Source organism: Enhydra lutris, unplaced genomic scaffold (assembly GCF_002288905.1).
Source record: "Enhydra lutris kenyoni isolate GAN:26980312 unplaced genomic scaffold, ASM228890v2 scaffoldscaffold22, whole genome shotgun sequence".
NCBI lineage: Eukaryota > Metazoa > Chordata > Mammalia > Carnivora > Mustelidae > Enhydra > Enhydra lutris.
The window spans coordinates 8,488,216-8,515,132 of NW_019154106.1; the positions used below are offsets into that span (position 1 = coordinate 8,488,216).

Consider the following 26,917-nt stretch of genomic DNA (forward strand, 5'->3'; position numbering starts at 1 on the left):
AGAGAGCCAAGTCCCAGGCTCCTGGTGGAGGGGGCCCCGAGTTGGAGGAGGCTTCCCTCTGATGTGGGACCCAAAGCCCCTGCAGACTCTGGTGGTGGTGACAGATACACGGTTCAAGGAAGGGTAGAGAGTGGAGCTACACCAAGGGGTGCCGGGCATGGCCCTCCCCTTCCCTGGTGGGGTCCCTGGCTCATTCCTCAGCAGTGGACGCAGTAGAGCTGGACACTGCCACTGACCCGGAGCTCCCGCAGTCGCTCCAGGGTCTGCCGCTGGAGGCTGGTGGCGCCCAGGCCCTGCCCGTTGAGCGCCAGCTTCAGCCCTCCCTCCTGGCACAGGAGCAGCACCTGGAAAAGGACAGGAGGGGTCTACAGGCTTCTGGACAGACTGACCCTCCACTGCCTGCCTGACTCCCCACCCAGCGAGCTCTCCCCTCGGAGGTCACAAAGACTGGAACCGTGGGACACCCGGTTGTGGGAAGGAACAGGCCTGGGTGCCCAGCTTATCACCAGACTGCTGTGACCTTCCATGAGGATCATCCCAGCCCTGGGCCTCAGTCCCACCATCTGTGCCCACTGCCTTCTCACGAGTGCTGGCTCTCAACCGTGGTAGCACTTTGGAGTCACTTGCGGGGAGGGGGGCGGTTAAATAACCAGGGTCTGCTCTGATTGATTAAATCCACGTTTTGGGAGTGGGATCGCTGGCGGGTGCATGGAGGGTTGAGAGCCGTGGCTGGGATGTCTGCTTCTCCTGGCAGGCTCTGGCTTCCCAGCGCTAGGATGCACCCCTGTCTCCCCATGGGAATGCTGCTCTGTGCCCCGCCCTGGAGAGACCAGGCCACTTGGCTCCGACTGACCTCGAAGAATCGCTGTGGATAGAAGAGGAAGGGGGCTGAGATCAGCTCCTTGCACCAGCGCGAGACCCAGGCCAGAGTTCTGTCTGCAAAGGAAGCCCGGAGCATCACGGGCACATGAGCGGCCTCGTCCCGCAGGCTCAGTGTGAAGCTATGAGAAGGGGAGGGAGAAGGGGCTCCGTGACTCCTCTGAGCCGTGGCTGCCAGAACCTAAGTGCTGGGACGGATGTGGGAGAGCAGCTGAGAGGGGCTGGGAATCCCCACGTTGCCATCCACAGGCTAGAGGACCCTGGGGGAGCAAAAGACCTTGCCTGAGCCTTGTTTCCCCCCTTGAGATGGGGAGAATTGTATTAGTAGTAGCTAACACGTGCAGGGTGCTCCATGCTGTGTCGTCTTAAGTGTTTTGCAAATCACGTGGAGGTGTGAGCCACCTGGGTTCAACACTGCTCCGCTGCTTCCTAGTCCTGGGAGCTTGGGGAGGTCACTTCACGTCCCTGTTCCTCAATTTCCTGCTCTGTAGTGTGGGGAGAAGGGCACTGTACCTGCCTCACGAGCTCTCCTGTGTAAAGTGCTAGAACAGCACCGGGCATGTAATCAGCACATATCACACCCACTGTGTAACAAATATCACTCTACGGTCCAATCCCTCCTATTGACAGGAACAAAGGAGATAGGGTATGTGAAAGTTATCGAGTGCCTGGCACACAGTAGGTATTTTTATGGAGTCCTCCCGGAAATCCTGTGCCTTGAGGTTCAGCAGCCCGTGTAAGTGACAAGGACAAGAAGTCACATGGCTGGATCTCTCACTAGTAATAGCTCGAGGCTTTGGCCTGGGCTGGGCACAACGCAGGACTCCAGATCTGGCACCTTTCTGCTGCCTGGCATCTGCCCCTCAAAGGGGAGCCAGATTCCTTTTCATGTCCAGAGAGCTTCCTTTGAAACAACACCTCTGAAGTTACTGGTGGCTGATGCCTCGGTCATCAAGAAGTGGTTGATAATAGCCTGACAGCCGGGAGACCAGGGAGACCAGGAGGCATAGCATGGAACAGCGAAGCAGGGGGAGGGGATGGAAGCGGAGGGGTGGGGGTGTGGGGGTTGGGGAAGGTGCACCCTGGGTGGGTCTCTCAGGGACCTACATTGGATATGTTCTAGGAGGACGCCCCGGACATTTCCAGCTTTGGGAAGGAACCAGCAAGGGCTCACCACTGGGAAGAAGCTTGGAAAGCCAGGGTCCTGGAGAGTGCACCACACAGAGCCTCTAGCCCCCAGCTCCAAGCCCTTCCCATTGGCCTGAGAACTCCTAGAGGCCTCAGTGTCTCCCTGCCTCTCCCATCCCTGTCCTGCACAGCCCTGGATGGTAACGGACTGTCCTCAGACACCTAGTGAAGTCCTGTGGCAGCTGCAGCCATGTCCCCCCCTCCTCAGTGCTGTGGGGAGGGATGGAGAGGGAAGGACAGATTTTTAATGCAGACGAATTCCGTGCCTTCCAACTGCGACTTCCTCTGTCCAGTTCAAGCCGCAGTCGATTCCAGAAAAAAACAGTAACAGCATTTACTGTGGACTCGCTGAACGCCAGGCACTGCTAAGTCTTCCTGTTGGCGGCCCATGGCCCAAATGGCCTGTAGAAATGTCCTGGCTGGGGGCACCTAGTTGGCTCAGTGGGTTAAAGCCTCTGCCTTCTGCTCAGGTCATGGTCCTGGGACCCTGGGATGGAACCCTGCATCGGGCTCTCTACTCGGCAGGTAGCCTGCTTCCCTTCCTCTCTCTCTGCCTGCCTCTCTGCCTACTTGTGATCTCTGTCTGTCAAATAAATAAATAAAATCTTAAAAAAAAAAAAGTAGCACACCACTTCATAAAATAATAAATTAAAAAAAAAAAGAAAAGAAAAGAAATGTCCTGGCTGGTCCACAGTGTTCTTCAACTTCAAGGTCATACCATGTTCCAAAACTGGGAAAGTTTATATGAAAGATGGATTCCTGCTTCTTCTTTAAAAATAATCAGAAGGCTGGGCCTGAGTGGCTCTATGGAAAAACTCTTTCCACATTTCCTTCCCAACCCAGGGCTTCGCTCTTTGTCACCCGTCTGGCCCTCGAGAAAGAGCAGTTTGATTACTTGCTGTGTCCCTGATACTAGCCATTTGACTTTGAACTAGGACATGAACTTGATATCATGTCTCCCAAGTTTTTGTGGGGGAGGGTATTCTTTGTAACCCTGGGAACTTTTTCATTTTCCCTGTAGGACTGAGATGATCGCTCTCCTTTTATTCCGATGGGGAAACTCAGGACTCCAGGCTCAGAGGGCTGTCGTGACTTGCCCCAAGGACTGCACTGTTCATGGGACCACATGGTCCCATACTGGAGCTATTACGGAGCATCTGTATAGTTGGTGTGTGGCTCCAAGCCAGGACTCCAACCAGGACTCCAACCCTGTTGTGCCTGGCTCTGGAGGTTCATGCTGTCTGGGGCTATGGTGCGCACCTGCTCCAGAATTCACAGGACCCGCTCAAGAAAGAGCAGGCAGGGCAAGAGTTCACTGAGGTCAGGGACTCCAGAAAACAAAACCGAAACAGAAAGGGAGAAGACAGGGCACTTTCCTTCCCTCCCGCCCCTCCACGGAGATCATTTTGATGATCCCCACATTGGTAGAGCGCTTAGTGTGTGCCCGGCCCAATTCTGAGCATGCACGCCAGCCCTGAAGCTGGCACTATTATTACCTCTTCTTACACACGAGGAAACTGAGGCACGGAAAGGAAAAGTAACTGCCTTGAAGGGGCACACAGGTAGTAAGTGCCCTCAGCGGAAGTGAAACCCAGGCGATCGGGTCCAGAAAAGTCATGAAATCTAACGTAATTCCAGCTGGAGGGAAGGAGGAAAGGAAAAAAAGAAAGAAAAGGAAAGCGAAAGTGTCTTTGGAGTGCGTAGGTTTCGGGAGTGGAGCAGGAGCGCCCCCTGTTGGAAAGATTAGGCAGCACCCGTGTTGTTGGTGTATGGCTCCAAGCTCCCACTGCCAGGCACCAGGCCCTCTCTCTGGGGCTCCCTGGCCATGTTTCCCAAAGTCTGTGCCGTGTCACCCTGAGAGGTTGAATTCTCTATCTGGGTCTCAGCGTGAGCCCTTAAAGGACCTTTCCAGAGGCCCCAGCTGGCACCTGCGATGAGAGGCTGGTTGGCCTGAACAGATGGACAGGCAGGGAGGGTTCTTCCAGAATTGGGGCTGTCGGGGCCGTGGGGGCAACCTGAGCACTGGGCACCGTCCAGTGCTCAGTGGTTGGGACTAAGCACTGAGCACACTCGCAGCCACAAGCTTCACGACGGGGCAGTGGTGTTAGAGATGGAAGAGGGGACGCTTGTGGAGCTCATCGATTCGGAGATTTCTCCCTCCCTTCCATGTGGATACGTACTCCTTGGGCTCCGGCAAGACCAGCCCCCGCAGCACGATGACCTGTCCGGGCCAGAGACCCCGGGGAAGGGCACGCGAGCAGGGCACCTCCTGTAGGGAGATGGGAGATGACTGAGAAGGGAGGCACGCAGGGCTCTGGGGAGAGCTGCTGCCCCCAGGGGAGCCCTGCGGCAGGTGTCTGTCTCTAGGCATGCGGCCAGGAGGACACTCAACTATCCTCATTTATCAAACATCTACCGCAGGCCTCGGCTCTCCCTGGCCTTTCAGGGCTGAGCTCCGTGGTTGCCCCCTCTTCCCGGGGGCCGTGAGCAACAATATGTCCCCCACTGGTGCATCCTGGACTGTCATGGCCTGTTCATTGGTCTGTCCCTCCAGCAGCCTGTGAGCCACCGGAGGGCTGGGACTGGCTGGTCCCTCTGCTCTGGAGCCTGGCACCGAAGAATCTCAGATAATGGTATGCAGAATAAATGGAGAAAAGGGAAAACAAAGCTGGAGGTTTCTATAAAGGAAGGGGGAACCTTGATGCTGGGGGCATTTCCCACCGGGGGGGGGTACTTCCGCAGGACGACACCTCCACAAGGTGACCCAGGAGGGAGGTCACTCACCAGGCTGTGGCTCTTCAGCAGGAAAGGCTGTCGAGGGGAGAAAGAAAGAGAAAGGAGACATGGAAACCATGCAGAGTTTGCTCAGCGAAAGAGAGCTTCTCAATATTATTATGAAGAATTGGGTGTATCTGGGGTTTGTCTCTCTTAAAAACAACACAGGTGAACGATGAGAGCGCTGAGGGGGGCCCTCTTAGATTCAGATGGACACTGGGTCTGCAAGAATGTGTTAGACCTGCACAGAGGGTCCTGTCATTCACTTATTGTGTGGCCTTGGACCTCATCTCCCCCTCTGTCCTGCAGGCCGACCCCAGCTCCCTCGCCTGGTGGATGCAATGGAAAGTTCCAATTTGGCGGGATCTTCTGATAGGAGCCCTGGGGCTCTGCCCACCCTGCACAGCCAGCCCACCCCATCCATCATCCCAAGCAGACCCCAGCTTGGGCTGGGAGAGGGAAATCCAGGCTTGTGGGCAATGAGGGGGGCGACCAGTATCCATGGCAACTGCCCAGTGAGGGAAGGGGCAGCTGGCTTTTGTCAAATTGGGCAAGTCCAGTGAGTAGCAGGTCAAGCCAGGGGAGCTGGGAACACTGGTGGCTCAGCTAGTGTGGCCAGAACCATGAGGACCAGCCTGCTCCCCAGAAACTCACGTATCCAACTGGGTACTCGCTGCCGCCCTCCGCGAATGGCTGTTAGGGAAGAGGAGACGCAACACGTGGGATTCAGGCCCGCCGAGCTCTGCGAGTCATTTGCAGGGCTCCCGCCTACCCTGCTGATGCCCTGGGGTGGGTAGAGGCTGGCTTTGGTGGGTCCTCACTCTCCCTGCAGGCCTTGTTGGGGGTTCTCAAACCTGTCACTTGCCCATGCTGATTCCTAGGCCCCACCTCAGACTTAGGGAGTCGGCATGTCTGGTGGCGGGTCCTAGAAATCTGCATTTTCCATAAGCTCCTCAGGGGTGAAGGACAGAGCTACTGATGCTTGGGTCCCCTGGCTCCAAGTGTCCAAGCAGATCACCTCCTGGCCATTGCTCTCGGGTCCCCTTCTGTGGATACCTTCTCAACCCGGCTCGAATCCCACACCTTGATGGATCCCCTCTACCATGGTTGTAATAGGTGTGACAGGGCCTGCCTGGGGCAGCAGGGGCTCCCGGGCCCGCCCAGACACCAGGGGGAGGCAGGAGCCGTCGCCACTCAGGGAACTCACGCTGATGTTCAGGAATCCAATAGCCTCCACCAGGATGTCACCAAATATGCCCAGGGTGTCTACACGGGACAGCGGGAGCCGGTAGCGGTAGTGGAGAAAGTGTTGTCCATTCACACTCACCTGGAGAGACAGACAGACAGACAGCTCAGCAGCACCTAGTGTGCACTGAATCTGCCTGGCCTCGTGGGGCGCTCTTACCTGGACCGTCCCTCGTTTAACTTCACACCCACTCTGGGAGACAGGCACGTTTGGCAGACGAGGTGCCCAAGGCGTGGGAAGCTTCTGTGACCTTCCCAAGGTTGCACAGCTGGCCTCGGAACCAAGGCCCTTTTGATTGTCCCTCTGCCCCGACATAGCACTTCCCTAGGCCATCCCTCAGCAGCAGCAGAAGCCCCAGCCCCAGGTGAGGAAATGGGGGTTCAGGAGGCCAGATGACTTCTCCCCCACAGGGGCCTCCCTCTGCTGCTGGCTCCCATCAGCTCCCCTTTCCCCCAGAGAGGTCAAGGTCCTGCCATCTTTCTGGCAGGAGTTCCCATCCATGGAGAAAGCCTTGAAGGGGAGTTCTCGCTCCCTGTGCCCTGCCCCCTCTGCCATCGTGAGATGGGCAGGGTGTGAGTTACCCACCTCGTGAGGCTCTAACCAGTGGATATTGAGGGGCTAGAACAGAGCCCATCACATTGCAGGCTCTTAAAGAACTTGCTAGGACTATGGCTCTGGTGCCCTCCCCAGGGCCAGGGCCAGGGCCAGGCACGAGAGAGCTTTCTTGCCGCCATGGGTCCCAGGCCACGTGGGCCCAGGGCAGCTTGGAGCGAGGCTCAGCGGCTGCTCAGTCCTCTCAGGTCTTAAGCCCTCCCGGGGATGCTCCTCCTCACAGTGACGTGGAGAATTTGGTGGAAGGAAGGAGGAGGAGAAAGATGAAGGTTCTAGACGCCAAAGCCCATCCCTTCCCCTCACCTTCATTTCCTCGTTTCCAAAGAGAAAGAGGAGGCGGAAAGGGGCTCCTCTCTGCAGGGGCACGCGGGGCCACCGGGCCTCGGCCTCCCAGCGCCCCGAGTGTAAGGTGTTGCAGATGACGTGGGGCTTGGTGGTGTGGAAGCGAGGGTTGAAGTGGACGGCGATATCCGGCCGGGGGTGCACGCTGCAGCCGCACTGGAAGTCTACCTGGAACCTGGGGAGAGCTGCTCTTGAAAGGGCACCCCTGGTCGGAAACCCCGAGACCCCGAAGGCAGAGAGGAGCCTCCAGCTCAATGCCTCTGGGGCTGAGCTCCAGCAGCCCCGCAGAGCACCCCCTTACCTGCGTGCCTCTAGAGGGACCACTCCCTGTAGCATGACCATCTTGCCCGCACGCAGGCCACCGAAAATTGTCACGACATAAGGAACCACCTGAACAAGGGGGGAAAGCTTGCCATATGGGGCTGGGGAATGGGTCTTACGAGGGATGCCCACATCAGGTGGGCAGAGGTTGGGGGAGAGAAGAACAAGAAAACTCCATTCTCCTGCCCCCAACAGAAAATGTCCTTATGGGGGGAAAATTAGGGTTCTCTTCCACCTTTTCCCCTTTCCTGGACCCTGACATGTCAAAGCCACGTTGCCCTGGGGAAGCCAAGTTCAACTCCATCGCCCCCTTGGAGCACCAGCCCTGCCCCTCTTCCCAGCTCCCTGGGCACAGAAGGGTCCTCAGTGAGACTTGCCCTGACCTCCAGCACCCGGCATTGAGGTCCTGAGGCTGTTTACTGGCTCAAGCCCAGGAACTTGGGGGCAGGGGAGACGGGCAGCAGGCAGAAGGCTGGACAAGTTGGGACCCTGATATGGATGCCAGGAGAGATACCCAACAACCACCCAGCCTACCATCCCAGGCTCACCTCTCCCCACACAGAAGCTATGCAGAATTCCTAAAACACAACACACACGTTTACAACTCTCTGCCTTTTCAGAGCCGCTTCCTCTGCTCTCCCTTGGCCCTGCGAGATCCAACTTGACTTTCGAGGTTCTCTGACACCTTCTCCAAGCACTGCCCACTATGGTGACTGAGTTTTTCCTTCCGTCCCCTGTGTTCCCGGAACGCTTCACTCTATGGCCAGCTTGGCCATTGGTGGGCTTACAGGGAAAGCAGGGGGCTGGATTTTCTGCTGGAGGCTCAGGCTAGCTGGAGCTGAAGCCCTGTTTTTCCCTTCTGTGCTCAGGGCCTCGCCTGGCACAGTGTGGGCTGTGAATATGTGTTTGCAGAATGAATGGGAACACGTCCCAGGTACACATCAGCACAACCAAGACTGGCTTTCACGTGTTCTCCGAACCACCTAGAAGGACCTGAGCCCCAACAGTGCTGCCCTCCAGGTAGGAGCTCGCAGCCTGCAGAGCAAGGAGGGAGCTTGTAAACTGGGGAGCTGCTTCACCCCATTACTCAGGCATCCGGGGAGGTGCTGGAGCTCCCGGCTGGCTGTCGGAGGGCCCAAGGCTTAGCCAGGCTCAGTCCTGCCGTCCCTCCCACTTCCCAGGCTCCAGGCCTGGGCTGTAGTAATTACCGAGCTGCCACAGCTCTCCCAGGGGGAGAAGGCCAAGTCAAGAGAAAGTGATAATTAGCGTTATTAATGGGAGGAAGGAGTGTGCTGGGTGTTCAGCCTTCTGTAAAGCAAAAACAGACTTCAGCAAATCCATGTGGGCACTGAGCAGGAGGAGGACATGAGGGGACCCCTACACCCATCCTTGAGTTGGAGGTTCCAACATGACTCTCTTCCAGGCTGGAGATGAGACCACCCTAGGTACTCAGTGCCCCAAGAGCCCCAGATCCTCCTAGCCTGGCCCCCTTCACATGATAGGAGCACAGCCCTGACTCCAGGCTCTATTCCTTTTAAAATGAAAGGACCTGGTGAGCCCCATCATTCGCACCCAAGTGGGAATTAGCTGGTCAGCCACTTCGCTAAGCTCAGGAGGACCTTCCAGAGTCTATGAGCAGGTGCTGAAAGGATGGCCCAAAACCGAAGGCCTCTCCACCCACCGCCTGGGAGTCTGGGTCCAGCTGGAGTCGGGGGGGTGGGGGGGGGGGGAAGCCCTGGGACCTGGAGATTCCAGACCAGAGTGGCTGCTCACCGGGTGGAAGATGGGCGGCTGCAGGATGAAAGGTTCAGGAAGTGGGTCCAGTTTTTCTCCAGGTGACATGGGAATGGAGCACCTCCAACTCGGCCTGCAGATCCTGATTCCAGGAGCCCTGGCCCTGCCCCCACTGGCCGGACTTGCCTTTCCCAGCCAGGATCTGAGGTGCCAGGGCAACTCCCTTAGCGGTTAGCCTCAGCGGTTAACCCAGGCAGTTAGCCTGGGTCCAGCAGGGTCCCGGTGCCCCTTGCAGCAGGCCTGAGAGGGCAGCACTGGGCAGTGGTCCACCCTTGGTGCACACCCCAGATCCAGTCCCGCCAGCTGGATTGGGGCTGTCAGCAGAAATCCGAGTCCAGGAGCAAGAAGCTTGAACTAAGCAGCTAACTAACCAGCCCCCTGTCCCCACTTGCACTGGGCTCTGAAGCGCCGCCGAGCTGTTGCAAAGGGAGGGCAGAGGCAGGTTCTCTTCCGGCCTGCTGTTTGTGGTTCCCCGGCCTCCCCTCCGAGCCCTCCCCAGTCGGAGGTCCGTGAGTGGCACATGTGGGCATGTCCCAGGACAAGCCCCGCCCCAGCTTCTTGGACTTGGCTGAGTGTCTTTGCATGCCCGACTCCCCTCCCGGCTGAGAGGTTCCCCTGCCCTTTCCCCCATTTTCCCCCTTTTGCATGATTTATAATCCCCTGGGGGCTCCATTTCAGCTTTAGCTACAAATGCCAGGGCCCAGCTGTGGTCAGAAAGGAGGTGGAAGATGGTGAGAAAGGGGCAGGGGGAGAGGAGCGCCCCCTGGAGGCTCAGAAGAGGCAGTGAGATGCAGTGGGCAGAATGTTCACACCCAAGGAGACCCGGGCTCTAGCTCAGCCTCTGCTTAACGTGCGCGTGCTGTGTGCCCTGGGCCAAGTCCCTTGCCCTCTCTGTGACTCCCTTTGCTCATCTGTGTATTGAGAGGGTGACTTCTGAAGAGTGTCTCCACGGGAGGTCTGTGTCTGGGGGTCTGGGGGTGGACCCAGCTGTCTGCCTTTTCATTGAGATCCCCCAGTCTTTGGACTGGAGTCACTCCAGTTTTGGTTCGAATTCCACTAAAGCCTTCCCTTTAAAAGGCGGCACAACCCCTCCACTTTATCCCGATTTGGGAGGTCCCAGGATCTGAGCCCCCTGTGGGACTTGGCAGCCCGGGATTTCTGGCGACTGCCCAGGCTGGGCAGAGGCTCCAGGGCCTGGGGAGCTGAGGGAAGAAGAAAGCTGCTCTGATGGCCGAGCAGGCGCAGGGGCGGTTCTGGGGAAACGCAGCGGAGCCCGAGCTCCTCAAGTGTGGCATCAGCGTGGCCTGGAAGCTCGTTAGAAATGTGTCCTTCCAGGCCCCACCCCAGACCTATGGAAGGGGAATCTCTCTGGTGGCGAGGGCCTGGGATTTTCACGTGCTCCCGGGGTGATTCTGATGCATGTGGGTGTTGGAGAAGCCCTCACTGACTGGGGCCTTAACCGGCAGGGCCTGGGGTGCGGAACCAGGAAGTTTGCTCAGATCTTGCTGGGTAGGAGGAGCTGGACTGCAGGAGGTTCTTGTATGGGGAAATTCGATCAGAGGTGTATTTAGACAGAATAATCCGGATGCACACCGTGGAGGAGAAACTGAGGTGGAGAATCCTGTTGGGCAAGCCAGGGGGCCCTGCTGCTGGGAGGCAGGCCTGGGTCCTGTTCCCAGCCTCACAGCGCCCATCTTTCAGCCTGAAGCAAAGTGCCCTCCCCCACCCTCCTAGCGGGCCTCAGTCCCCCTCTGAATTGAGGAAGGAGGGCGGCATAGCAAAATAGCATAAACGGGGCTGCTTAAACACAGATGTTCATTTTCTCATGGTTCTGGAAGCTAGAAGCCCAAGATCCAGGTGTCCACAAGGATTTTTTTTCCCACTGAGCCTTGTGGAGGGTTGCCCCTTGATCTGTGTGTGTCCTAATCTCTTATAAGTAGACAAATCATCTGGAATTCTACCCATATGAACTCATTTTACCTTAATTACCCTTTTAAAAAGGGCCTTATGTCCAAATAGAGTCTCATTCTATTTCCTGGGGGTGAGGACTTCAATATTTGATTTTGGGGGACAGAGCACAATTCAGAGGAATGGTTGTAGCTGGTCTCCCCCTGGAGCACCAGGACCGTTGCAGGGGTCGGGAGTGGGGACTGATGAGGGCCCGCAGCAGAAGGAAGAAGGTGGTGAATTTCCTTTCTCCTTTCCTTGGGTTTTGACAGCTGCGAGGGACCTGGCTGGGCTTAAGCATGACTCCAGAGCTTGTGGAACATGCGAGGCTACAGAGTAAGAGAGGGCCTTCGTGTCTGTGGGTCTGTCCAGGAGTGGGAGAGGGCAAATCCCTTTTCTTGAGCCAGAGGGAGGGGAACTTTGGGAGAGGGGAAAGGCCTGATGATGACCCTGATACTGATGGGATGGGGGAGGGATTTCCCTGCCCCAGGCTGGTGCCCCTACTCCACCCCAGCTCCCTAGACCTGGGCTTGTCCCTCTGAGCCCTTATCATAACTGGTCATTATATATCGAAGAATTGTCTAATGTTTGTCTCCCCCTCCCCCTATTTCCCGGCTATAAATTCCATGAGGGCAAATTTACACTTAGACCCTCAGCGCCAAGCAAGCCTGACACCAAGCAAGTGCTCAAATGTATTTAAAGAATGAATGACTGACTACCCGGAGCTGTGGTTTCGGGCTCCTATCCGACCACCAGCACCTTCTGTCTCTCCCCAGCAGCTGTGGAGTCCTAGCACAAGCCCACACGAGGTGGCTGCTCTTCTCACCGGCTGCAGATCGTCATCGAGTCAAATTTATCTATTTGTCTATGAGGAACCAGTTAGTAACCAGGGAATCATAATCGGGGACCTCAGAGTGCCCTTTTCTCCCCCATTCTTTGATCTAGCAACTTCTTCCCCTATCCCTGCTCTTGCATGGGTATAACTCTGGGCCTGGGGAGAAACTAATGTCCAGATTCACCTACTTTGGTCTACATCTTAGCCTTCGTCTCTCTGGCTCCCCTCCAGGTCCCTGGAGAGTCTCACAGATCCTCCTTCTCTCGGGACCAGTTCTGCACCATCCTGGAACAGAGAGTAGGATAATGAGTAGAAATCCTGGGCAGGAAGGATCGACAGAACTGGATAGCTGGCTGGTAAGAAAGATAAGGAATAGAGACCAAAAAGAAAAGAAAAAGAAAAGCCTCCAACATCTTGAACCAAAGGATTGGGAAGAGTCTGGTGAACTAATGGAAAAACAGAGAAGCTGCGGGTTCAATCTGGAAGGTGGGGAGATGGCTAATTCCAGATAGGACCATTTTGGGGGAGGGGGAAGGTGCAGGAAATGGCCTGGACAGGAGATGTTCAGTCCCTGAACATTCGTTCGTTTATATGTATCTAGGAATTTACCCCTGTCTTTCAGATTGCCCAATTTGTTGGCCTATAATTGTTCATAATATTCTCTTATGATTGTTTGTATTTTAGTCAGCATCTGTTGAAGGAATGGAGGTGCTATTGCCTGGAAGCTTGTTAATACACTCTGGAGAAGACAGTTTCAACTTATTTGGGTGCTGCTCTGCCCTGTGAAAGAGTGTTTGCGTCTGCGGCCATTTTGTACAACAAGGTGCTATGGTCGTTATAGGGAGGGGCAATCACTCTTGCTCTCAAGGAGCTTTGACTTGAAGAGCAACGACATACTCCTGGAGGAGAAAACCAATAGGACAAAGCCAGCCACTTTTTATTCATTTCCCCCTCACACAGAGGTCGAACCATCTGGATGGAAGTGTTGTAAAATGGGAAGAACAAACACCCCCCATAACTTCAGTAGGCTAACACAACACTTTTCATTCCTTTGATGTTTATCCTATGAACAGTCTTCCCTCCCCCATGGAACATAAGTTTGGGGAAAAATCTCAACCAAAAACTTGATGTAGCGTGATTTTTTCCTCACCCATGGCTCTTGACCATGTAGGTTGACTCTCTCTTTCCTGCTGGGTTCCTGTCACTTTCCAATCATTTTTGGTTACTGAAACCCAATGTAGTTTAGCACTGGCCATCGATGTTGGTGCCACCTCAGAAAAAAACAGAAGCAGACGTATTTACTTCCTGATGGAAGGGTGTGTGGGGTCTCATCTGGGCACCATGAGAGCCAGGAGAAATATATGGTAGGAATTCCTAAGGACTATGTTTTAGGAAGAAGAAAGATGACATCAGAGGGAAGGTTTGCAATGCAAGAAGGAGTGATGAGGAGTGGTAGTGGCCAACCGGCAAATCTAAATGAATGTCTGTGTGATATATGAATGGTAATTACGTGAATTCAGGGTAAAAAAAAGGGCAAAACTAAAATAACATGGGAGAGGAAGACAGAGGTGAATGTCCTGACATCCTTGCATTGTTGCAGAGGGGTGTTTAAGATATTAATTTTGGACTTTAAGCATGCATGTTAAAATTTCAAGGGCAATAAATGAAAGGATACCGGGTAAGCTTCACAATGAGTAGAGGGAAAAACACAATATACTGAAGATCAGATCTTTATGAAGAATAATATAAAACTTCATTGGGGGTGCCTGGGTGGCTTAGTTGGTTGGGCAACTGCCTTCAGCTCAGGTCATGATCCAGGAGTCCCGGGATCGAGTCCCATGTCAGGCTCCCAGCTCCATGGAGAGTCTGCTTCTCTCTCTGAACTTCTCCCCTCTCCTGCTCTCTCTCTCTCTCTCTCTCAAATGGATAAATGAAGTCTTTACAAAAAAATACTTCATTGGAAAGACAACTATCATATGATCTCCCTGATATGAGGAAGTCGAGAAGCAACATGGGTGGTTTGGGGAGTAGGAAAAGAATAAATGAAACAAGATGGGATTGGGAGGGAGACAAACCATAAGAGACTCTTAATGTCACAAAATAAACTGAGGGTGACCGGAGGGAGGGGGGGTCGGGAGAGGGTGGTGGGGTTATGGACATTGGGGAGGGTAGGTGCTATGGTGAGTGCTGTGAAGTGTGTAAATCTGGCGACTCACAGACCTATACCCCTGAGGCTAATAATACATTATATGTTTATAAAAAAATTATAAAAAAATACTTCATTGGAAGATGTTAAAGAAGATCTCACAAACAGGGATACTATGTAATTGATTGGAAGACTCCATTTTGTAAAGATCGAAATTGCCAAGTTGACATACGGATTCAAGGTAATTTCAATCAAGATGCCAACAGAGTATTTTTTTTAAAGATTTTTATTTGTTTATTTGACAGAGAGAGAGAGATCACAAGTAGGCAGAGAGGCAGGCGGGTGGGGGGGAAGCAGGCTCCCTGCCAAGGAGAGAGCCAGATGTGGGGCTCGAACCCAGGACCCTGAGACCATGACCTGAGCCGAAGGCAGAGGCTTAACCCACTGAGTCACCAGGCGCCCCTCAACAGAGTATTTTGAGCAATTTAGCAAGCTATCTTTATGTAAGGGCAAAAGCCCAAGAATAGTTAAGAAACTCCTGTGAAAGAATAAAGGGCGGGGGGGGGGGGTCTCCAGAATTCCATATATCGAGACTTATTATAAAGATTTAGTAATTATGATCACCTGATAGGAGCACGAGGACAGACACATTTACCAGTGGAGTAGAATACAGCCAACGACATTATTGCTTGTTTTCTAAAGTCTGACACATAGCACAGGTGTCTTGCTCATTCCTGGGGGAAGAAGAAACTACAAATAAGCCAGGCTGAGCTAAATTGTACGGGGATTATTCATATGGGGAAAAAATCAAGTCCACGTAGATTAAATGAAAGAGACAACATTTAAAACTTTTACAAGAAAATGTAGAAGAATATTTTTCGGACTTCAGAGCAAGAAAGAACTTCATGGCAAGATGCAGAGTGCTAACCACAAAAGAGAGGACTGATAAACTCTACCGCATTAAAGTTAAAAACTTCTCTTTAACTGGAGACTCCATAAAGAAAGTGAAGACAAGCCATCACCTGGAAGAAAATATGTGTAAACAAATAAAACTGACGACTCCAGAGAAAATTGGGCAAAAGACATGAAAAGGCACTTTTTACAAGAGGAAATCTAAATGGCTGATTATATATATATATATATATATATATATATATATATATATATATATAGACACACACGCACACGTTTCAATCTTAGTGATCAGTGAAAAGCAAATAAAAACTTCCAGTAAGACTTCTTAGTAAAATACTATTTTATATCCATTTACCTGGAAAAAGCAAATATGACAGTACTAAATGTTGGTGAAGATGTAAGTCCACAGGAATTCTTTTTAATTTTTTTTATTTTTAAAATTTATTTGACAGACAGAGATCACAAGTAGGCAGAGAGGCAGGCAGAGAGAGAGGAGGAAGCAGGCTCCCTGCCACGCAGAGAGCCCGATGTGGGGCTCAATCCCAGGACCCTCGATCATGATCTGAGCTGAAGGCAGAGGCTTTAACCTACTGAGCCACCCAGGCACCCCAGTCCACAGGAATTCTTACTCGCTGCTGGAAGAAGTTAAATTGGCGCCATCACTTGGAGAAATGTTTTAATATTTTGTCGTAAAGTTGAATCTTTGCATACCTTCCCAGGTTCTAAATTCTGTAGAATCTCCTGCATGAATCGTCAGGGCACAATTTGGGTTCTTTTCAATAATTTCTAATTCCAAATTCAGAAGTAACCATGTGGCTTTGGCACCAGATGGATAAATTGTGGTACATTCACAGAATGGAAGAGAGAGATCACAAGTAGGCAGAGAGGCAGGCGGGTGGGGGGGAAGCAGGCTCAGATGGCACCAGATGGATAAATTGTGGTACATTCACAGAATGGACTGTTTTCCAGCAGGGAAAACGACTTACAGATTTATACAGTAAGATGTAGGTATTATGGAAACAGCTTCCAAAGAAGCAACTTGCGGAACATACAGCATACCATTTCTACAAAGCTTCCAGTATACAGAAGGAAAGGATGGATGAGAAGTACAAAGAAGGGGTTTTACAAAGCTGCTTTTAAAAAAGGCAAGGGCACAAGAGCGCCTGGGTGGTTCAGTCGGTTAAGGGTTGTGTTCAGTTCAGGTCATGATCCCAGGATGGAGCCTGGGGAAGGGCTCCCCACTCAGCCTGGAGTCTGCTGTTTCCTCTCCCTTTGCCTCTGCCTCGGCTTGTGCTCGCTCTCTCTCAGATAAACAAAATCTTTAGGAGAAAAGAGCAAGGGCATAATAGACACAAGAGTCCGGAGAGGTTACCTCTGGCAGAGGGAGGCAGGGAGATGGGACAAGGGACGAACGCAGGGGTGGGAGCATCTGTGCTAGGTATGTTCCCGTTCTTAAGTAGACTGGTGCATCCATGGAGAGTAATTTTATTCCGTTTCACAACTACAAGTATTCCACCTTTTCTTTTCTTTTCTCTTCTTTTCTTTTCTCCTCTTCTCTTCTCTTCTCTTCTTTTCTTTTTTCTTTTCTTTCTTTAAAGTAAGCTCAGCGCCCAGCGTGGAGCCATCCTTGGTCTAGAACTCACCACCCTGAACTCACCACCACCTAGAACTCACTCATCAAGACCTGAGCCATTATCGGGAGTCCCACGCCTAACCGACTGAGGCACCCAGGGCCCCTCCTTGTGTTCTTTTGTATATATTACGTATGATATATAATTAGTTACAAAATGTATAATTTAAATTATATAAATAATTCAAATAAAAACTGTGAATCCCTCAAGATCTACGCCCGCCTAAGGTGGCATCAGTGCGTTTGTCGCTCCTCCGTCCGCTTCTGCAGCCGCGTCGGATGGCACCTCCGGCCTCCGTGCCCGCTGTTTGCGCGGCCTTCCACCCAACCCACGGCACCCCCTGTGACCTCCGCCGCCGCTTTCCTCGTCTTTCCTGGGCCTCTAAGCCCGCCCCCCCCCCAACCCCGAGCGCCCTCTCTGTTTCCCCCGCTGTGCGCACGGCGCCCGCGCGCCCCCGCCGTTTGCTGCGCGCCCCGGCTTCGCGGCCAGGCGCCCCCCCCCCCCCCCGCCCTCCGCAGGTCCTCACCGCGCCGCGCCAGCGCCCTCCACCCCGCCGGCTCCGCCAGCCCCGCGCAGAGCCTACGGGGTCCCAGCCGGTGCGGAGCCGCAGCAGCGGGATGGGCCTGGGCCCCGCCGCCCGCGGGGAGAGAAGGCGACGCCTCTCTCGCTTCCCCCGGCCCCGCCCCGGCCCCGTCCCGCGAGCCGCAGGTACGCTGCTTGAGGACCTGCCACCAGCCCCCTGCGGGTCCGCTGTGCTCTCGTCCGCCGGGCCGCAGGAACCCGACTCCTCCATCGGAACCCAGAAAAGGCACCAGAGACGCCTTCAAGGCTCCTTCTCCTAGCTAAGTGTTGGCGGTGCGAAATGCCCGTTAACCGGAATGAGCGCATATTTGGAATGATCTTTCGTTGGTAATTCAACCAAAGCGAGCCAGGCGTCCAGCGCCTCCCTCGGGTGTCCCCCCTCTGACTCTGTTCGGGGTAGAGCTGGAAGCAGAGTTGGCAGCCCCAGGACAGCTGACAATGGCTCTAGGACTCGAGGGCCGCTGAAGCTTCTGCTGTCAGGTTTAGCCCCCCGATGTCTGGGATCTCACTTCATCCCCTCCCCGAGCTTATCCCTGGGAGTTCCAAAGTCTCTTCTTTCCAGGGGACTTGAGACCTCTCCAGCACCCAGTCTCACAATCCACTCACTTCCTCACCCCAAAACTGAGGGCTGACCGGGCCAGGCACGGTTCTCGACTGGAGCTCTGAGCCCACCTTCACAGAGATGTCAAGGTGCTCGCTCCAACAATCCTTTCATAGATTTTGTTCCCTTTAGGAGGCAGTTATGGTTTGTTTTTCATTTATTTTTTAAGGATTTTATTTATTTATTAGAGAGAGAGAGTGGGAGAGGGTGAAAGCACAAGTAGGGGGAGTGGCAGAGGGAGGGGGAGAAGCAGGCTCCCTGTTGAGCTGGGAGCCTAATGTGGGGCTCCATCCCAGGACCCCGGGATCATGACCGGGTCTGAAGGCAGACGCTTAACCGACTGAGCCACCCAGATGTCCAGGCAGTTGTGGTTTAAATAGCATCCTCCTCCCCACCCCCCACCCCCTATCAGAAGAATCATCTCAAGCGTTGGTCCAGCTCTCGCCCAAGGAGCCACAGCAGGGAACCTCAGAGCTGAGCAGAAGCAGCCAGGAGGGGTAAGAGTCTCCCTGTGGAAGGACTAGGTCTTCTGGTGGGGAAGACTTTGGAGAACCGACTTTGATGGCAATCCTATAAAGCAAATCCCGAGCTGGTTTCCATAGGAACCAGCCTACTTGCCCCCTAACCAGCGAGGGGAGGGCTGCTGTGCACGGGATAATAGATGACCACAAGGCCTGGGAGCCGCAAGGCCTCCAGAACCCTGAGAACTGCGGTTCACCGCGTGGCCACGTGGTCTCACTAACGAATTATGTGATCTTGCAAATTTCCTCAGTTCACTTTCATTAAAAACACGGTTTGCTTCAATTTGCAAGGACCTGGATGGAACTAGGGAGTATTATGCTAAGCGAAATAAGTCAATCAGAGAAAGATGATTATCATATGATCTCTCTGATATGAGGAATTTGAGAGCCGGGGGTGGGGGTTGTGAGAGTTAGGGAGGGAAAAAATGAAACAAGATGGGACTGGGGAGGGAGATAAACCATAAGAGATTCTTAATCTCAGGAAACATAATGAGGTTTGCTGGGGGGTGGGGTTGGAGCCGGGAGGGATAGGGTGGCTGGGTTGTGGATGTTGGGGAGGGTATGTGCTATGGTGAGTGCTGTGAATTGTGTTAAGCCTGGTGATTCACAGATCTGTAGCCCTGGGGCAAATAATACATTATATGTTAATACTAATAATAAAAAAAAAAGCATGGTTTGCTTCTTTTTGAAATTGTGAGGGTCTGAATGTTCCCCAAAGAGCTATACTCCATCCCCGTACACTATACTTTGGAGAAGAGGTAAAGTGTGGGGGAAAGGCAAATAAAATGCCATTTTTTGGTTGGTAATGTACCAGATGTGTATATATTATGCTCTCTCTCTCTCTCTTTTAAAGATTTTATTTATTTATTTGACACAGATCACAAGTAGGCAGAGAGGCAGGCAGAGAGGGAGGGGGGAAGCAGGCTCCCCACCGAGAAGAGAGCCCCATGACCGGAGCCGGAGCGAAGGCAAAGGCTTTAACCCACTGAGCCACCCAGGCACCCCTCTCTCTTTTAACCCTCTCGACAACTCTGAGATGCAAATGCTCTCATCTCTATTTTATAGATAATCAAATTGATGTCCAGACACATTCATTTACTAGCTCAAAGTTGGATAGCAAGGATCAGAGCCAGGATTCAAACCCTGTATTTTTTTTTAAGATTTTTTTTAAAGTAATCTCCACATCCAGCAGAGGGCTCGAACTCACAAACCCGAGATCAAGAGTCACATACTCTAGCACTCTACTGACTGAGCCAGCCAGGACCCCCAACCCCAGGCCTTTTTGACCCCAATATATTTCACTATATTATCCCAAAGCTATTCCTGCCGTTGGTTTCAGTCCTCTCAAAATAACGTTTTGGTTCAAGAAACAAAATATACTGATTTCTTTCAAGATATATGCAGTTACAGTATTGAGGCTTAATGAGATTTCTCAGATTTATGGACCTAGTTGTTGGAAGAAACAGCTGAAGGGGTTTGCCTCTCCCAGTAGGATGGGCAGAAGGAAGGGAGGGAATAGAGGCCTGTTGTATTTCATTAGAAGCCATTATGTACTGTTACCATTTTTTTTAAAGCTATGTACAGGTGTCACTTTAATAAACATGTAAGAAAGATGATCAGCAGTAAAAAAAAAAAAAAAATCCTGAAACTACTCACTGCTATCATTAGCGGTTTAATGATCATCTGAAATGCAGGAAACGGCAATTATTTTGTAAGGCAGCTAAGAGCGTGATCTCAGAAACACGCTTTGGGGAAGCTGTTTCCTAGGGTCTTAAAATTGAAAGAGATCTGAAAATCTTAAGTCTGAAGTAATACAGAATTTCCAGTAATGGTGAAATGTTGTTATTCGTTAACTCTGTGATCACAAAATTCATCTAGGGAGAAGCCCATAGTTAACTTGGAGACCACACCCAAGGAGAAAAGAGCAGAGTTGAATTCAGCCCCGAAGCCTGAGAACACCGGGAAATTGGCAAAGCAAGCTGCTGAGGTGGGAATCACAAGAGTTCTTTGTGTGTATCTTTACTATGCCCGTGACTTCTCTACAGACTCTTTGCTTTATTTAGACTGTGTGGCAGGTTGAAGTGCATATTGATTTGGGATATTGGTTGTGCCTTAAAATTTTTTTTAAAAACAGCTTTGTTGAACTCCATTAAGCTTTTCTGAGCTATAACTACATGAAATATAGATTTTTAGAATATACTGTTGGATATGTTTGGTATGGTGTGTGTACACCCATGAAACCATCACCACAGTCAAGGTAATGAATATCTCCATAACTCCCAAAACGTTGTTTTCTTTTGTAAATCCCACCTCTTCTCCCCCACGCCTCCCCAGGCAGCCCCTGATTGGCTTCTTGTCACTATACATTAATTTGCATTTTCTAGAGAATTCTGTCGATATGATATGGAATCATATCGTATGGGCTCTTTTTGTCCATCTCCTTTCACATAATTTCGTGTAATTAAAATTATATCCATATTGTTGCATGTGATTAATAGTTCACTCCTTTTTATTACCGAGTAGGAATGCATTGTATGAATACACCATTGTTTGTCCATTCACCGCTTGATGGGCATTTGGGCTGTTCCTGGTTTTTGGCTATTACAAATAAAACTGCCACGAACATTTGTGTGCACGTCTTTGTACAGACAGATGTTGTCTTTTCTCTTGGGTGAATACCTAGGAATGAAATGGCTAGATCATATGGTAGATGTATTTCTTTTTGAAAGATTTTATTTATTTATTTGAGAGAGAAGGCGCGGAGGGGCAGAGGGAGAGAGAGAATCTCAAGCAGTCTCCCCCTTGGAGCACAGAGCCCTCCCGGGGCTCAGTCTCAGGACCCTGAGCCAGAGGCAGATGCTTAATTGAGCCACCCAGGCTCCCCCATATGTAGTTGCATTTTTAACCTCCTGCTTTCCAAACCGGTTGTGTCGTTTGACATTCCCGCCAGCAGTGTGTGGACGTTCCAGTGCCTCCTCATCGGCATTTGGTTGTCTCTTTAATTGTTGGTATTGTCATAGGTCTGTAAGGGTCTCATTGTGGTTTTAATTTGCATTTCTCTAAGGACTAACGATGTTGAACATCTTCCATATCCATCTTCCTTGGTGAAGTGTCCAAATCCTTTTGCCCGTTTCCCCCCTTGGTTTCTTCAGAAATTCTGTGTCCGTGCCTTTCATCAGATACATGCTTTGCAGGATCCTCTCAGTGTCTGTGGCTTGTGTCTTCATTCTCTTAACAAGAGCTCTTGAAGAAAAAAATTTTTAAATTTTGATGAACTCCAATGGATAGTGGTGATGGTTTTGTAAATTTGTAAATTTTGTACATTGTAGTTCAGAAAAGAAACAGGTGCCCCCTTTTACTTCTGTGAATTTTTGCCAGGCAAAGGGCTGTCCTCCACCAGGAAAATAGAGCTGGCAACTGGGAGGTGAGATGCAGCCTTGAGGAAATTAGACTAAAGTGGGCAAATGGTTGAATAAGTGACAAAGCCATTGTGAAACTGATGGTTAGGTGGGGCGGTGTGATCCGCTCCAGGGCTCCCCAGGTCTCTGTGGGCTCTGACTGCCCAGCTTGCTTTCTCAGGGAGTAACCAGTGAGCAGAACTTCTTCCCAGGACCCCTCCTAGACAAACTTAGGGACAGTTTGGGAGGGATGCATAGTACAGAAGGAGGGGATAAGAGAGTTCTTTTTCTTCTTCCTTTTTCTTTTTTTTAGTTTGGGTTTGCAATTGCAAAAGCTCTAAGTTTTCTTTTCTTTTCTTTTTTTTTAAATTGTGCTAAGAGAGAGCACTTAACATGAGATCTACCCTCAATAAATTTTTAAGTGCACAATACTGCATTGTGCCCACATACAGGCATGTGCGGCGCACGCCCCCACACACATTACACACACACACACACTGTCTCCTCCCTAGGCCTCTTTGAAGGGATAGAGTATCAGCATTTTGGGTCCAATCAAGAGATAGAAACTACCCAGTAGATTAAACAGGGGAAAGGTTAAAAAATTGTTAAACTATATAAGAGTAACTATAAGAAATGAAGAAACTCAACATGGCCTCCCAGGCCTGAGGGAGAATTCTCAGGAAAGGACAGACTTGGAAGGGGTTCTCTAATCTCCTCATTAGAGAGGAGATCAGAGAAGTTTGGTTTGGCCATGGGGCGGTGGTGGTGGTGGGTTGTCAGCAGGTGGTTTGAGCATGCAGACTTGGGGGGGCCCTCTGGATCAGTCCATGTGGGATCCGTGCAGAGGGAGTCAAGACACCAGCAGGTGTTGGAGGTGTTTGGGCACTGATTTCTCTGCGGAAGGGCTGAGAAAGGTTACTGTCGGAGGCTTCTGGCTCGGGTAGAGCTCCGCCGGAGGTCCTCACACCCATTCTACTGACCATCACCCTCCCACCCCCTGCTGCAAGCCAGAACCTGCAGGAGAACCCTTCCCTCTTGCAATGCTTATTGAAGTGCTCATTTTTAAGGAGAAAAGCTTAAAAGAGCTCCAGCATATATCCCAGAGCTTATCTGGAGGATACATTTGGAGCCCAGTGGCAATACATCGGCTGCTGGCACAGTTAGCCTGTGGCTTTAATAACCTGAGTGACAGCAGGAGGGGAGCAGGCCCTCCCCCCCCACCCATCCCCCACTACCCACCCTCCGTGGGAAGAGAGCTTCTGGCAGCCTGGATTTCTACAAAGCGATGAAACCCTGTGTCTTCAGGCCGACTCTAGCTAATCCCCAGACAGGGTCTCCGGAGTTCCTTGGGCAGGTGCAGCTTCTTTATTTTATCTTATTTCTCCCCTCACAGGGCAAACCAAGGCCCAGACCCGGAGACCTGATTGAGATTTTTCGAATTGGCTATGAGCACTGGGCCATCTACGTGGAAGACGACTGCGTGGTGCATCTGGCTGCCCCGAGTAAGGGTGGATACTCTATTGACATATTGATATTGACATTGAAGTTAGCAGAGTAAGAATAAGTGCATTAAGTTATTGGGTTCCTCAGCAGCTGCCCTTCATTCGCAAAAAACACTCAGCGCATTCCTGGCCCTCAGTGGACTGGGTGACGGAGCTTGATCTCTGTCCACCCAACGCCCCCGAGCGTCCAGCCCTAAGGGAGATGCAGTGCACCTGGTGGCCCTGTGTTCGTTGAGCCTCGGTGTCCTTCCTCCTATTTCTGAGGCTTCCGCAGGAGGGGCGCAGATGCCTGCACGTTCCGATGGCCCCTAGATGCTGCTTCCAGCTTCCTGGCTCGTCGTCCTGCTCTTTCTGACTGTCCCCAGACACACAGCTTTCCTTTCATTCCTCAAGGTCGCCTAGTACAAGGCTGAGATTCAACTGGTGACTAATTAAAATTTAGTGGAGATTTGATGGGAGGATGTGGTGATGGAAGAAGATAGAACAGGAGACACACTTAGTCACAGTGGTCCCCTTGTGCGAAGGGACCAGGAGGCGCTGGGAGAAGGGGAGGCTAGGGGACACCCCTGCGTACGCTCTGATGCCTTCTGAATTTTGCATCCTGTGTGAGTACTGTCCACTCAGGATGAAACTGCAGAAGAGCCCTGGGACCAAAGGCCTGTGGCCACACCATGCTCACGGCCCTCACCCTCAGGGCTCAGTCCTCCTCCTTAGGTCCCGCCTCTCCCCTGCAGGGCCAAGCCCTCTCCTGTGCCCCACTATAGGAAAAGATGCTCAACATCATCTGTCATTTAAAAAAAAAAAAAAGGCTGATGGGCTGATCTCCAGGTGACAGGTGTCTCACTGGGGGGGGGCGGAGGCAGGGGCGCAGTTCATGTCAAACACTCGCCATCCTCGGCCATGCCAAAGCCGAGGCCTTGGAGGGAAGCCGCTTGACGCACATCTTAGAGTGAGTCAGGGCACTACCCGCCCCCCTGCCCTCCGCTGTCCCTCGCAGCTTTCCAGCTTCTGTTCCTCTTGGTCCCCAGGTGAGGAATTCGAGGTGGGTAGCATCACTTCCATCTTCAGCAACCGCGCGGTCGTGAAGTACAGCCGTCTGGAGGACGTGCTGCACGGCTGCTCCTGGAAGATCAACAACAAGCTGGACGGGACGTACCTGCCCCTGCCCGTGGACCAGATCCTCCAGCGCACGAAACAGATGATCAACAAGATTGTGCAGTACAGCCTGATCGAAGGGAACTGTGAGCACTTTGTCAATGACCTCAGATACGGCGTGCCCCGGAGTCAGCAGGTACGGCGACCTTTGCGACTTTTGCCGGGACGGTGGCTTCTGGCTGAGCCTTCTTGGGGCTTGTCATCTCCTCGGTGATCCGAGCGGGGGTCAGCGGTTTCGCGCTCTTTGCTGTGCCGGGGGCCTTCTCCATCCACAGGACTTCACCGTTCAGGAGGTGGTTTCCCCTCTGTTAGCCCGTGGAGGAGCGCAGAGGCTCTGGGCTGTAGAGCTGGGCCCCTTTGTTGGGGGCGTCACCTTGGTCAGACTCTTCTTTCTGTTTCTTCGTTCACAAAGCGGGGGTAAAGTGAGGTTTGGGGCTACAGCTGGCCCACAGACATGTTTTGCTTGGATGGGTAGTATTGTTGGGTTTTGTTTTTTTAATTTGTATGACTTACCGACACTTAAAAATATAGAAATTTTTTAAAAAGATTTTACTTATTTATTTGACAGAGATCACAAGTAGGCAGAGAGGCAGGCAGAGAGAGAGGAAGGGAAGCAGGCTCCCTGCTGAGCAGAGAACCTGATATGGGGCTTGATCCCAGGACCCTGGGATCATGACCTGAGCCAAAGGCAGAGGCTTTAACCCACTGAGCCACCCAGCCGCCCCCAAAATATAGAAATTTTATATAAAAGATGTGGATTCACAGCCATTCTAGAACAACTGATGGATCGGGCCATGAGGCCCGTGTTCTGCTCGCTGACACCCTATGCGGCCGAGTAGTGGCTGTCTCTTTAGATGGGGCTTGTGGGGGTTGACGTGCCACCTGCAAGCTTCGCCCGTCTTACCGGCGTGGCCCGTGCTGTGTTTGGGCTCGTGACCCCCCAATCACACGGGGTGGGGATAACCCCAATGAGGCACAGTCCATGTGTTCAAGGGCTTTGAAAAATAGCTCAAAATATCTGTGACAACCTGAGCGACCCTCTTTCCTATTTGATCCTTACTAAACCCCATGAGAGGAGTGGAAGGTGCATTTATTATCCCCTTTTTGATAGATTGAGAAATGAAGAATTAAAGAAGGAACACCTTTTTTTTTCTGCTTTTTTTTCTGTGGCTCTTGTGTCCCCTCAGGGTACTGGGCTCAAATCCCAATGCTGGTCTCTCTATTGTTGTTGAGTCAGCGTGAGCAGGTCACCCACCCCCGTCCCCTCCACTTTCTGCACCTTCCTCCTTTGTTTCTGTCCTCTCCTGGCCCACACTCCATTCTCCGGAGGCCTCGCTCCAGTGTAGGGGGCCTTGGGGGCTCTGGTGTCAGGGATCTCCCATCCCACAAGCATTTGTATATGACAAGACCCCAGGAACGAAATGGAAGCCAGGGAGCCTTCTCTGGAGTGTGGGCCACGCTCAGACACTGATTCCTACCATGACTTTGTCCAAGTGAGTTCCCCTCCCTGGTTCTCAGATTCCCTGTATGTAGAGAAAGGTCTCAGTGGCTCAGGCACGCTGAGATCCTTTGCCTCCCTGCCCCTATTCCAGAGGGAGACCCTGGGCTGAATGGCTCTGAGGGACCAAGGAGGCCAGGAGCCATGGATGCCCTGGAGGGACAGGGAGTGCGTCTGCCTCGGATGTCCCATTCTGGGCCATCCCGACTTCTCTAGGTCCCTTGCAATGCTAGGATCTTTGGAAATAGAGGCTAGCACAGGTTACTTCCTCCTCCAGGCAGGCCAGGTGCTGAAGGGGAGTGGTGGGGCGGGGCACAAGCCTGGGATCACCCCTGAGTGTCCTGTGGACTGGTCTGCTTTGCAGGTGGAGCACGCACTGATGGAAGGCGCGAAGGCTGCGGGAGCGGTCATCTCAGCTGTCGTGGAGAGCATCAGGCCCAAGCCCATAACGGCCTGAAGGAGCTCGGAACTCCAAGCAGAGAAGGAACTGCTGTCATCGGTAGGGACAACGTGCCTCCTTGCCTCCCCTTGCCTTCTCTTTCCATAGCCCCACTCGAGAAAATTGTGAACTTCTGGAAGAATCTAGAATGTATCCAAAGACCCCTCCAGAAATACATCCAATATATGTGATCCTAGATCTGTGGACTCTTGGGGTGAGAAGAAACTAATATTTATTATTACGCTTCCGCCAGGCACCAGGCACCGTGCTAGGCATTTCCTAGGCTTGTGTCATCTCCCTCCCGGTGGGAAGGGTCTTGCTGGTTTCTCAGGCTGACTCTGGTCTGTGATGTTTGAATACCACCTACGTCATCCTGGACCCCTCTGCTTGAACATTCCCAGGAACAGAGAGCTCTTTTTCAGAAGTTCTTGTTCTTGAACTAGAATGTCTCCAGCTTGTCGCCCTCACGCGCATCCAGCTCTTCCTGACCTGCAGCGCTGTGCGGGGGGGGAGGAGGGCTTGAAGGAAACTCAGCGGCTTGCTATGCAGGGTCCCCTGTGCTTAATCCAAAATCGTACACCAGCCTTATT

General features: G+C 52.2%; 2 protein-coding genes across 3 annotated transcripts; one reads left to right on the forward strand and one right to left on the reverse strand.

The window, feature by feature from the left end:
• Nucleotides 1-14: 14 nt before the first annotated feature.
• Nucleotides 15-9,428, reverse strand: LOC111150242 (galectin 12). 2 transcript variants are annotated; one of them, XM_022507668.1, is made up of 9 exons: nucleotides 9,137-9,428; nucleotides 7,344-7,432; nucleotides 7,004-7,217; nucleotides 6,050-6,169; nucleotides 5,497-5,535; nucleotides 4,852-4,878; nucleotides 4,248-4,336; nucleotides 854-1,001; nucleotides 15-344 (listed from the first exon to the last, which is right to left on the reverse strand). In XM_022507668.1, the coding sequence occupies exons 1-9, from the start codon at nucleotides 9,203-9,205 to the stop codon at nucleotides 198-200; spliced, it is 942 nt and encodes a 313-aa protein (XP_022363376.1). In that variant the 5' UTR covers nucleotides 9,206-9,428; the 3' UTR covers nucleotides 15-197. The 2 variants fall into 2 exon arrangements, with proteins under 2 accessions (XP_022363376.1, XP_022363377.1); XM_022507669.1 differs by lacking the exon at nucleotides 4,852-4,878.
• Nucleotides 9,429-17,248: 7,820 nt separating this feature from the next.
• Nucleotides 17,249-26,533, forward strand: LOC111150074 (HRAS like suppressor family member 5). Its single transcript, XM_022507414.1, has 6 exons — nucleotides 17,249-17,339; nucleotides 18,227-18,311; nucleotides 20,214-20,322; nucleotides 23,127-23,241; nucleotides 24,264-24,526; nucleotides 26,253-26,533. The coding sequence occupies exons 1-6, from the start codon at nucleotides 17,249-17,251 to the stop codon at nucleotides 26,343-26,345; spliced, it is 756 nt and encodes a 251-aa protein (XP_022363122.1). The 3' UTR covers nucleotides 26,346-26,533.
• Nucleotides 26,534-26,917: the final 384 nt, after the last annotated feature.